Genomic DNA, 13,394 nt, shown 5'->3' on the forward strand with positions numbered 1-13,394 from the left:
TGTGTCCCCGCTCTCTCTCTGTCTCTTCCCCCCCTCTCTCTTTCTGTCCTTCTCTCCCCCCTCTCTGTACTTCTCCCTCTCTCTTTCTCTCTCTCTCTCTCTCTCTCGCTCTCTCTCTGGGTCCTGTGTGCTATCAACATGTGGCACATGTCCTTGACAAGTCCAGAAGGGGCCTGCTGCATGCTGCACCCGGGGAGATGGGCTGGTGCCACAACCACGCAACCCCCTCTTCCCCTTCTCTCCCTCGCTTTCACCCTCTCTACCTCTCTCTCTCCACCCCCTCTCTTTCCCACTTTCTCTCCCTCGCTTTCCCCCTCTCTATCTCTCTCTTTCTTATTTACATTCTATCTCTGTCTCTCTCTCTTTCCTTAATATTGGGTTGCCGGGGTAAACGGGGGACGAAAGAATCTAATAACTAACAGTGGGGCTTTTTTGGCATTGTTCCTACACCATCCACTAGACACAGAGGCTGTCTGCCGACACTAATGAAAGGTTAAATGAATAGGATGAAGTGACAGGAGGTACAATAAAGAAACGAGAGAGAGAGAGAGAGAAAGAGAGGTGAAGTGGGGGGTTGTAGTAATCCTCAGACCCCCGAGGGGGATCAGCAAGGACAGCCCTCCCTCCGCAGAGTCACATATTTAAAACAGCTTGGGACGGTGTGTGTGTGCGTGCGTGCATGTGTGTGTCTCAGTGCACGTCGGTCTCTCGCGCCAGCAGGGCACAGATGCTGAGAGGAACTCCAGCATGGGGTTCTTTGATAAATGTTAAGGTCACAGGGAGAGGGGAAGCACAGGGGTTGGAAATGGGGGTAGGGGGGAGTAGGGGGACGCATGTCTCGTCTTGTGCCTCTCCCTGACTCTGCCTTGGTGGAATGCAAAGTCCCATGAAAGGAGTCGTCTGTCACGTCCTGACCATAGTAAGTTGTTATTTTCTATGGTAGAGTAGGTCAGGGCGTGACAGGGGGTGTTTGTCCGTTTTTGTATTTCTATGTTTAGTTTCTAGTTTTGTATTTCTAGGTTAGTTTTTGTTTGGCATGACCTCCAATTAGAGGCAGCCGGTTGTCGTTGTCTCTAATTGGAGGCCATATTTAAGTTGATGTTTGTCCCACTGGTGTTTTGTGGGTGATTCATTTTGTGAGTAGTGTATGCCTGCTCTGCGTCACGGCTTTCTTGTTTTTGTATTTCAAGTTTATTGTTTTTTGCATGAGTTTCACGATTTAATAAAAGATGTGGAACTACGATCCCGCTGCGTATTGGTCCGATCCTTCTGAAAGCCCTGACATCGTCTGAGAAGAAGGCGCTCCTCTTGTGTCTGCTGCTGCCTCTAAAGAGCCTCTGTGCCCCTCCCGGCAGTACACACTACCTGTCAGCACTATCCCCAAGCAGCCTTGTTCCTCAAAACACACCTCCACTCCCATATCCTGTCCTCGCAACTGATGTTACCCAATACCACCCTAAATATCGGCCCAAAACAAGAAAAATGGGAGAGTGGGATCACAACACAGACATTCAGACAGAAATCTAATCACTCTTAGACTGCTTAATTACTATGATTATGACAATGATCATTTTTACCTCAGCGGTAAATAATCACGGGGTCCGACTTCAAACGTGTCAGCTGGGTTCATGGTGATATATTGTAAAGTTACAGTACAAAGGACTGTGAAATATTCGGTCATCAATTCCAACTGCATATGGGGATGGCGTACAGAGCCGTCATAAAGTATTCACACTCACTGACCTTTTCCACATTTTGTTGTGTTACAGCCTGAATTTAAAATTGATTAAATTGAGATGTTTTGTTACTTGCCTACACACAATAATGTCAAATTGGAATTATGTTTTTGAAAATGTTTACAAATGTATTAAAAATGAAAAGCTGAAATATCTTGAATCAATTCAACCCTTTTGTTATGGCAAGCCTAAATAAGTTCAGGAGTAAATTTGTGATTAACAAGTCCCACGGTAAGTTGCATGGACTTACTCTGTGTGCAATAATAGTGTTTAACATGATTTCTGAATGACTACCTTATCTCTGTACCCCACACATACAACTATCTGTAAGGTCCCTCAGTCGAGCAGTGAATTTCAAACACAGATTCAACCACAAAAAACTGGGAGGTTTTCCAATGCCTCGCATAGATGGTAGATGGGTAAAAATAAAAAAGCAGACATTGATCATGGAAAAGTTATTAATTACACTTGTGACTTCAAAGATAGGAGTCCTTCCTAACTCAGTTGGAGAGGAAGGAAACCGCTCTGGGATTTCACCATGAGGCCAATGGTGACTTTAAAACTGTAACAGAGTTTAATGGCTGTGATGGGAGAAAACTAAGGATGGATCAACAACATTGTAGTTACTCCACAATACTAACCTAAATGACAGAGTGAAAAGAAGGAATAAACACAGGCAAAATCCTAGAGGAAAACCTGGTTCACTGGGAGATGAATTCACCTTTCAGCAGGACAATAACCTAAAACACAAGGCCAAATCTACACTGGAGTTGCTTACCAAGAAGACAGTGGCCGAGTTACAGTTTTGACTTAAATCTACATGTAAATCTATGGCAAGACCTGAAAACGGTTGTTTATCAATGGTCAACAACCAATTTGACAGAGCTTAAAGAATTGAGAAAATAATAGTGGATAAATGTTGTACTATCCAGGTGTGGAAAGCTCTTAGAGACATACCCAGAAAGACTCACATCTGTAATCTCTGCCAAAGGTGATTCTACAAAGTATTAACTCACGGGTGTGAATATTTATGTAAATGAGATATTTCTGTATTTCATTTTCAATAAATTTGCTAACATTTCTAAAACATGTTTTTAACTTTGTCATTATGGAGTACCAGTGGCAGTCAGAGCATGGCCTTATTTCTATTACAGCATATTGGATGACTGTCATTCATATTCCATTCACCCAGTTCAATGTAACAGCGATAGGTTTAGGCTACTACATGATACTCTAATTTTCCCTATACCCAACATGAAGTTGCTACAACCTAGCCTATGAATGAAAGTTTACAACGTGGAGGTGCACGCAGGTCGAGAGGCAAATTTGAGGCGACAGACAGTGACACATGGACAGACAGTGACATTCAATACCGCCTTGCACACTCTTGCCTGCATCTAGCTGATATAGGGTATAATCATTTCTCCAACAGTTGCAAACGAGAGTTTCTACTGGACAAATTCAGGTATGTTTTGTTCCATTTGCTTCCGTTTAAGAAATGTTTTTCAACAGAATCGGCAGAATGAATACACCCCTGATCACGCGTAAACACAGTTCACTTTCATAGCAGCCACATTGTATTCCTTCTATGCACTCTCCTTCTCTCACCTTGTCTCTTCACTTGTGGACTTCAATGCACAACACATCAGTTTTATGTGACCAGACCAAAAAACCTTTCCAAGCCACATCGCTACACACAGCCTACATCATTGTCACCATATTAGCTAAAGTAACGTCATAGTCAGCATAGCTAATGTAACTAACACGTTAGTAAACCCGTACAAACATACAGTAACGTTAGTGTACTGTACAGTCAGTAAGCAGTTACACTGGCGGGCCCCGGTGGCAATAAATTAGTCATACCAAAAACGTATCTTGACTTGGTAGAGTTCCAGTGTTGTGTCGGTCAGTCATAGCCAGCTAGCTAACATAGCATCCCTCTGTTTGAGCAGGGTGTTTAGGTAGGCTAAACTAGCTAGCTGAATTTGCTAGCTAAGTTAGTGAAAACAAAATGACAAAATCTCTCTATTTCTCTCTTGCGTCTCCTTCATTTTGGAATAAATTAATTTGTTCAAAACTGTTCAACTATTGTCTTTCTCTCTCTTTGAGTCAACTACTCACCACATTTTATATACTGCAGTGCTAGCTAGCTGTAGCTTATGCTTTCAGAACTAGATTAATTCCGGACGTCCTCCGGAAGTTGTCATAATTACTGTGTAAGTCTATGGAAGGGGCTGAGAACTATGAGCATCCTAGGTTTTGTTTTGAAGTCAATGTACCCAGAGTAGAACGGAAACTAGCTGTGCTCTGGCTATACCATGGTGCTACCCTACAGAGGGCTGTTGAGGCTAGTGTAGACCTTCTTTGTAAAATAGTGTGTTTTAATCAATTGTTTGGTGACGTGATTATATTTAGTATAGTTTTATCTAAAAAGGATAACTTTATGTTTTACCATTTACATTTTTATGAAATTCACTGAGGAGAATGGTCCTCCACTTCCTCCTCTAAGAAGCCTTCACTATGTGAAGTTGGGTGAGAAAAAAATTCATTTTGAATTCAGGCTGTAACACAACAAACTAAGAATAAGTCAAAGGGCAATGAACACTTTCTGAAGGGACTGTGAATTTTCCTGATCGCCTGAGGATATCTGCCATGAAAATGTGGATATAGGCTATTGAATACATAGCATTGTAAACATATAGGGATATATGGCAAATATACTGAATTGTAAATATAGGTATATACACCGAGTGAACAAAACATTAGTAACACCTGAATATTGAGTTGTACCCCCTTTTGCCCTCAGAACAGCCTCAGTTCATCAGGTCATGGACTCTACAAGGTGTCCAAAGTGTTCCACAGGGATGCTGGCCCATGTTGACTCCAATGCTTCCCACAGTTGTGTCAAGTTGGCTGGATGTCCATTGGGTGGTGGACCATTATTGACACACACCGGAAACTGTTGAGTGTGAAAAACACAGCAGTGTTGCAGTTCTTGACACACTCAGACCAGTGAGCCTGGCACCTACTACCATACCACCCCCCTGTTCATAGGCAATTCAATATTTTGTCTTGCCCATTCACTCACTGAATGGCACACATAAACAATCCATGTCCCAATTGTCTAAAGACTTAAAAACCTGTCTCCTCCCCTTCATCTACACTGATTGAAGTGGATTTAACAAGTGACATCAATAAGGGATCATAGCTTTCACCTGGATTCAGTTGGTCAGTCTATGTCATGGAAAGAGCAGGTGTTCATAATGTTTTATACACTCAGTGTATATATTTTTGGAATAATACTGTACAATTTTGAAAATGATGATACCGTAAGAACTTTTTGAGAAGACTGTTTTGGTGGGATGGAGTTTTGGCCTTCCGTGGTGACGTCACCATGCGTTAATTAGTGAATAGACCAATAATAAAGGGAGTTCCAAACCTCTCTGCCAATAACAGCAAATGTTCAGTTTTCCCCTCCCCACTCAGACCCCTCACGATACTAAATTGTAAGTATATAGTCATACAACATAAGACATATTGCATATATTTAATCATATAGGTGTAATTATATAGACATACAGGGTATATTTGTCAGTGTTGTCACCGGACTTCATCCCAGCAGGAAGCTTTCAATTGAATTTCATCCAATCAGTCTTATTGAGTTACTGCCGTATGTTACAGTACTGTCCCAACGCGAATTCAATTCCCTGTACAGCTGTAAGGCTTGAACTGGAGCTAATACAAAATAGCTTTTCACCACTCACACAACCTTTTCGGGGGCCAAATGAATGTGCAAGAGATATAAAAAAGTATGTGCGCGGCGTAATTCATTGCATACCTCATAATTACGTCATTCACAAATGTAGAGATCTGTTTGAAAGCAACTGTGAGTAGAAATATAATATAAATATCCTGATCCTTTCCTGTGAGATAAACTAAAGATTCAAGCAGCTCTGAGTCACAGAGACAGAATAATATACAAAACAGAAAGGCATCGTCCTAGATCTGCATCGTCCTAGATCAGCATGGTACTAGATCTGCATCATACTAGATCTGCATTGTACTAGATCAGCAAGGTACTAGATCAGCATCATACTAGATCTGCATCGTACTAGATCTGCATCGTACTAGAGCTGCATTGTACTAGATCTGCATCGTCCTAGATCAGCATGGTACTAGATCAGCAAGGTACTAGATCAGCATCATACTAGATCTGCATCGTACTAGATCTGCATCGTACTAGAGCTGCATTGTACTAGATCTGCATCGTCCTAGATCAGCATGGTACTAGATCAGCATGGTACTAGATCAGCATGGTACTAGATCTGCATGGTAACTAGATCTGCATGGTACTGGATCAGCATGGTACTAGATCAGCATGGTACTAGATCTGCATTGTACTAGATCAGCATCGTACTAGATCTGCATCGTCCTAGATATGCATCATACTAGATCAGCATCGTACTAGATCAGCATGGTACTAGATCAGCATCGTACTAGATCAGCATCGTACTAGATCATTAGCATTCCATATTCAAGCAGATATAGCTTGACTGAAACATTATCTCAATTACTTCAACTACCTCGTACCCCTGCACATTGACTCGGTACCGGTACTCCTTGTATATCGTTATTGTTATTGTGTTAATATTTCCTTTTTTTAATTTAGCAAATTTTTCTTACTTTTTAACTGCATTATTGGGAATGGGCTCGTAAGTAAGCATTTCACAGTAAAGTCTACACCTGTTGTATTCAGCGCATGTGACAAATACAATTTGATTTGAAGGGAGGTTGTCAATGTGAAATCTGGGGAGGAGACAAATGACAACAAAAACATTGCTTCAGACGTACTAAACCTTCATGTGGAAAGATAGAGCAAAATGAGACATCAGGCAAGTAATAAAGTAATGAAGACCCAAAGCCTGGAGCAGCTTCCGCTCAACCCTGCCCATAACAGACACCTATAGACAGACTCCCTGGGGTGTCTGACTGGGAGATTCACACGTGGGCCGCTACCACTGCTACTAACACTAACACCAGCAACCAGATCATCTGTGTTCAAACCACAGGCCCCAACTAAAACCCCACCCATCTGATACTGTTACTCTCTAAACTGGTTCCATAGGACAGATGGAACTCATGGTTGTACGTGGCATAATGATGATGAGTGCTTAGAGACATGTTCAAAACTGAAAGTTTTGTGGGGGTAAAGAAGAAGAAAGAAAGAAAGAGAGAGAGAAAATCGTTAAAGTCGATTCAGGTGAAAATAACATTGTCCCTGACTGGGTTAGAAACTCAAGCAAATAATTCCAAAGTCAACATGCTACTTTTTAGTTCCTCAGGAATTATTCATGGGACACCACTTATCTTGTCATATCTGATTTCTTCCACTGTAGTTTTTGGAGGGGAGGAAGGCAGGAAAGACACCTTTAGGGCAAATTATTCTCTTTTAATCAAATCCCTCCATGTGGCCTAAGGGGGTCTACTCCAAGACACTCAAGGCACTAGAAGGTGGGCCAATGGCTCTCACACCCACACAAAAAAACTGTTCAGTGAGATGCAATGTAAAATGTGTTAGTTGTTTCAACTTAAAAATATGAATTACCTCGTTGGCGTAAAATGTTAAGTAATGTATACTTTTTACAGTGGTGGGCTTACAGAAAAAGGGAGGAATACTGAGAAAAAGAGAGAAAAAATGTATAGTACATTAGTAGTGAGAGTGGGAGAGCGTAAGAAAGGCAGACAGGGTTCTGGAGTTCCCATCATTTCTACACCGAATCTCCCGGCTCTTTCCACATGGCACGACGTCGAACAACTTACTCCGGGAGTAGGCTAGTGAGTCCGAGAGAGCTATAAAATATAAATTATACCACATAACCTTATACCTCCCAGTTGAGTCATTCAGTTACACTGAGACTCCTGTTGGTTACATGGACAGCCATATGTCTCTCTCTCTCTCTCTCTCTCTCTCTCTCCCCCATCGCTTCGCTCTCTACTCTCTCCATTTCTATAGCGTCAACATGAATTACTTCCTCTCCCCCTTAAAGAAAGTATGGATTACAGCTGAACTTTAATTTCCCTACCGATCATTCCCTAGCCAACCCGGTGACATTGAAGTGTTTATTTTACACTGGCGGCCCATAATTAGTTCTGTGCAAAATCAATTAGGACCAGCGCAAAATTACACCCGAATCGTAAAGGAATGGTGACTGTGTGTTCCGTGACACGGTAAAATAAAATATATACCGCGCAGTCGTGTATTTCTCAGCAGCACCGCAGTTGGTCTGAATGGGTGCTATCATTTCTCCTCTTGAACAAATAAAGAGTTTGTGGGAGTGTAATGCACACGCCCTGTGCATGTTTAAAGCAATAGTCCAAACCTTTACTGTAAAACAGAACAGTTAGTTGAGTTCTCCTTTGATTACTTAGCGTTACTCACCAATTTGAAACGTATTCATGTATTATTAAGTTGGGATACATACAACGTCTAGACTAACCTCACTTTAAGAAAGTGACTAGTCCTGTATGTGTATGCTTCATTGCATTGTTTGAGAAATACTTAACAGTACACACACAAGTGTCATTTTACAGCTCAAACATTTCTCCCAGCTTCTAGTCTTAAGACTCGGCTTGTGATCTGATTCAATTGTAGTCCACTGACTGAATCCCACTCCGTAACACAGCGACGGTATTGTCCTTTTAAAACTCTTCACGGAGATATTAACTAGAGGACAATTACGCCTACAAGACAAAACACATCTTAAATCTTCATGTAAAAACTATCATTTCTCTTATTCATTTGAAACCTGGGGTGGAAAAGTCTGTCCAAATGGTAGAATATCTTAAGAGGGAATTGGAGAAAGTCTATGCAAGTGTATGTGTGTATTTGATTTCTTTCCCTCCGCGCTGGGGTAAAAATGTAATTAATGTCTACCAAATGTATATTGTTTTAAATCAAGTACATCTCCCACTGTTCTTTTTATTAAGTTACTGCCTGAGATCTAATTTGTTTTAAGATTTCACAGTGTCTTTGTTTAGTCCTAATGCCTGCAGCTTCGGTTTCAGTGTCCTTTTAAAGGCTTTTGTCTCCAGCCACCAAGACGTTCAGAACCCCTTTCTCTCAAAATATGACCTTTTCTGTCATTGCCAAGACACACTATCGCTAACACCAAGGCTTTATTAGAAGAGTGGACGAGTGGAGAGGAACAGGGAGATATCAGGCTGTGTGTGTTTTTTGTTGAACTATCCTTGTGGGTACCAGAAGTCCTCACAAGGATAGTAAAACACGAAAATTCGGACATGGGGGACATTTTATCGGTCCCCACAAGACAAAATTTTATTTTAGGCTTAGGGGGTTAGGTTTAGGGTTACAATTCGGGTTAGGGTTAGAATTAAGGTTAGGGTTACAGTAGGTTTAGCTTTAGAGTTAGGGTTAGGCTTAAGGTTAGGTTAAGGAAAGGGCATTTCACAGTAAAGTCTACACCTGTTGTATTGGGCGCATGTGACAAATACCATTTGATCTGATTTGATCTGATTTGATTTGAAGGGAGGTTGTCAATGTGAAATGTTGTGATTCTACAAAAGCTGGGGAGGAGCCAAATTACAACAAAAACATTGCTTAAGACGTACTGAACCATACACTTCATGTGGAAAGATAGAGCAAAATGAGACATCAGGCAAGTAATAAAGTAATGAAGACCCAAAGCCTGTAGCAGCTTCCGCTCAATCCTGCCCATAACAGACACCTATAGACAGACTCCCTGGGGTGTCTGACTGGGAGATTCACACCCTAGAGCAATACAACGTGTGTATGTGTGTGGCATGGTGTTCCACCCCTCCACTGAGTAAACAAGAGCATTGTTGATGTGTTTCTGGGTTGTTGATGTGTTTTCTGGGTTGTTTGAGCAAAACAGGCAGCAGCAGTAGCTACCTGTATGGGTGACACACTTCACTTTCTTTCCCTCCCACCCTTTCTTTCTCTTTCTTTCTTTCTTTCTTTCTTTCTTTCTTTCTTTCTTTCTTTCTTTCTTTCTTTCTTTCTTTCTTTCTCTCTTTCTTTCTTTCTTTCTTTCTTTCTTTCCTTCCCTCCCTCTATCTATCTGTCTCCTGCCCTTTGTTGACAAAGGTATCTTGGTGACTGCAAAAAGTGTATATGGAGACATGAAGCGTCGGTTCACACACACATACACCGACACGCGTGCACACACAATCCCTTCTCATCACAAAAGACACTCAAATGAGAGAGAAAACACTGCCATATTTTTCATCGGTTCAACCTCATCACTTAACACCCTTCCAGTCTCAATGAAGAGAGAACAAGGAGGGAGAGAGGGAAAAGAATACCATAAAAACTCCTTGAAGAGGAGAGAAAAGAATAGAGGGAGAGATCAAATGATCCAGGCGGTGGGGACAGGCGGCGCGGGGTCAGAGCAGGAGAGCACAAAGCAGCCCTGCTCTTCATTAACACTGGCCCTCAGGGGGTCCAGACTGGCCCTACCTGTCCATGAGATTATTGAACCGGCTAACCAGCAGCTCCCCTCTTCAAGGCTAACCAGCAGCTCCCCTCTCCAACTCCTCAGTCAAGGCCCAGAGGAATCCCAGCCCACCGCTGCTGCTGTCTGACAACTCTGGCCCTGAGTTTCTCTGTCTGTTACATGGAAGAAGTGCTCCCGCTTCTTCATTTTCTTCTCCCCTCCGTTCACTCTTCGTTCAATGTATCACTTTTACTGTCTTTTTCCATCTTCTACTTTTGTCTTATTTTCTTTATCTCTTCCCCCCCATCTCCTTCCCTTTTTAGCTCTCCTTCTCTCCCTTCCTCTACTTCACTTCCCCTCTCCTTTCCTTGTCTGAACCTCGACTGAGAGAAAGAGAGAGAGAGAGGAACGACGGTGTGTCGACTTGCGACATGGCAGACGAGATGAAATGCATGCGAAAGGGCCCAGGCTAGTAGCAGCAGCAGATAAAAGTAATCAAATAATACTCCTGGAATGCAAATTGGCATTCTCTGACTGCAGCCCTTACACAACCATGAAACATCACTTTCAGGCTCCCCAGATTAGGACTAAACATTATGTAAAGCGCTGAACCCATAAACTGAGTGGAGCAGTCAAAGTGAAGGAGGGAACAGGCTCTTTTCTGTGGTGTAGAAGGGGCTTGTGATCTTTTTCTCTCTACCTCTCTCCCGACTCCTCTACCCTTCACAAATGTCCATGTAGAAATGTGTTACTCTGGCATGAAATGCCTCTGTGTTCTGCTCTGCTCTGCTCAACTCCGATTGCTCGACTTTTAGGGGAGGTGGAAGCAAGGCCACATAGACACACACGTAGGCTACAGGAATGCATGACAGAGAGAATGTATTAACACTGTACGCTAATACATTGTAAATTGTTAAGTCTTCAACAATGCAATGTATTTTAGATTGTATACATGTACTCAACCAGCTGTTGCAAAAATAGTTTTTCTAATACACACCAATTTTTTTTTTTTTTGTTGGCCCTCAAGTCATGACATAAAAACACCTAAAAACTACTGTATTTAATAAAACTGAAAACATCTTATAATAACATCAAATTCACAACTGTAGGCTATGTGTTTGTTTGTTTTAGGAAGCTGCACAATTTCCTGGTACACTCTAGGAAACCAAATGAACCCAAGCCAAGAGCTACGAGTATCACTGTATCACACATTAATCATTTAAATGTCACTTCAAAAGTTGTTCAAGTATTTCAACCCATTAGTACTACGTGCATGTTAAATACACAGGAATATATTAATCATCTGGAAATGTTTCCAAAATTATAAAGTTCTGTTTGGAAAGGGTTAAAATTGAGAATGCAATATAGTGGGAACATTTTTCTTATGATACGTTTTTGATATAGCAGTGTGTAAATATACACATAAATGTACTATTGATGATGTTTTACAATGCTTTACATGGTGTCATCTTTAAAATAGCATTTTGTTTTGTTGTGTATTCTATCATCATTGGTTTAATCAAAGGTAGGCTACATTGTCTAGGCCAAAGACTGGAGTGAGTAGTTGACAGTGAAAATGGTCCCTGTATAATCGTTATGCACGCTCTAACAATCAGCACGATCTGAAAGTGACATCGTGACAATTATCACTGGCCGTGGATGTTCATAAATTTGAGGGGGGGAAAAAATGCAGGTCTGGCTATATGTTCGGGACATTTTGTAGAAAGTTTCAGTATGGTTAAACTGTCTGTCTGACTGTGCTCAATAATGGGCACCTGGGGTAAAATCACACAGCTCCATTTTCAAGCTCAAAAACAACAAAATTGTAAAGACTAAAATAATATTCCTTCTAATTTATTATAAGTTATAATAATGTTATAATAATGTGCGTTGTAGTGAGGGGTTTTTATATGGGCCACCAACATGTTGATTGAATAAAGTTCACATAAGGTAGGCTAAATAGAAGTTGTATTATAAGAACAGTCTATAAAAGCCTATTGTAAATATTGCCTATATCCAAAACAAAATATCATATTTGTAAAGTATGTGGAAAGAGTAAACAAAATATCATGAATGCATGAATTATTTGTGTGCATTAATTATTTACAACTTTCTTGAGGCAATAATAGGCCATGCAGGCCAGGCGCCGGTTAGAAAAAGTTATATCAATGTTTGTAATCCAGCTCCATACCTGATGCAGGGATTCATTTGAATGGGTAAACAGTTTCAAAATCATATTTACCATTTCTGCATGTTGTATAAGGAAGACCCGGGTCCTGGCGCTCTCGAACTTGCCGTCCTCGAATGTCTGATTTCGCCCTCAAGTGGGGGACTTCTCACCTGATATATTACAGTCTGAAGTAATTAAAAAGTCGGCGTCGTCCCCGCAAGAAAAGTATTGACTCGTTGTGCGCAATAACAGTTTTATGACATTTGATTGAAAACGGAGACCCGTCTTCGTTTCAGGTTTTGATCCTGAGAAATTAACACTGTCTGGTTCACTGAGAAAATACGTTCCTTGTTGCTTTGGAACACACCGTCGGTCTCGGGATATGAATGCAGGCAGAGGTACGACTGTCCCCTTTCCAAAACGTGAACCAGGAGATGCCGAGGGAAATCGCTGACAGCGTCTTCGGGAAAAAGGCGAATAAACCTATGCTTGTGAGGAGAAGACAGTTTTCCCTAGTTCCGACCCGGGCTCTCTCCGATATTTATTCTGCTAAATCAGCTGTATGCTCCGAGGACACGTTGCGGACGATAAGGCTTGGTTGGAGAATTAGGAAAGTGGCTTCTGGAAGTTGGGCTCGAGCGGTACACAATCTGACAGGACTCTCGGGGCTGTTATACGCCTTGTGAATGTAACCTGAGTGACTGTGGGTCTTGAGTTTGAGTCCGTTACGGTGTTGTGTCAGGGTAAAGAGGCACATCTGTGTGTGACAATGCGCCAACTCGACTAAACCCCTACCCCGCGGACATGAAAAATCATGGCGAGGTGCTTAGCCTTTTATAATTTACGAAACACTTGTACTTTTATTTCCCGTAAGCGACAGGATCCCGTTAAATAGCCTACTGTAACCTGTTGTTCTGTTTGTTTATGGGAAATGGTTGTTAGTAAGCTAAATTAGGTATTATCAAAATATTTCATAATGGGGAAATTAATTCTCTATTAAATAAACTAAATATT

At 41.4% G+C, this 13,394-nt stretch overlaps 1 protein-coding gene across 2 annotated transcripts in view; it reads right to left on the minus strand.

The window, feature by feature from the left end:
- LOC106595585 (zinc finger protein basonuclin-2) overlaps positions 1-13,169 on the minus strand; it is a 232,447-nt gene extending 219,278 nt beyond the window's left edge. For both annotated transcript variants that reach the window (XM_045716495.1, XM_045716496.1), the window contains exon 1: positions 12,453-13,169. In XM_045716495.1, coding sequence (XP_045572451.1) covers positions 12,453-12,455 — 3 coding nt within the window. In that variant the 5' untranslated portion in view covers positions 12,456-13,169. The remainder of the gene's footprint in view (positions 1-12,452) is intronic.
- Between the last annotated feature and the right edge of the window lie 225 nt (positions 13,170-13,394).

Source organism: Salmo salar, chromosome ssa04 (genome assembly GCF_905237065.1).
Source record: "Salmo salar chromosome ssa04, Ssal_v3.1, whole genome shotgun sequence".
NCBI lineage: Eukaryota > Metazoa > Chordata > Actinopteri > Salmoniformes > Salmonidae > Salmo > Salmo salar.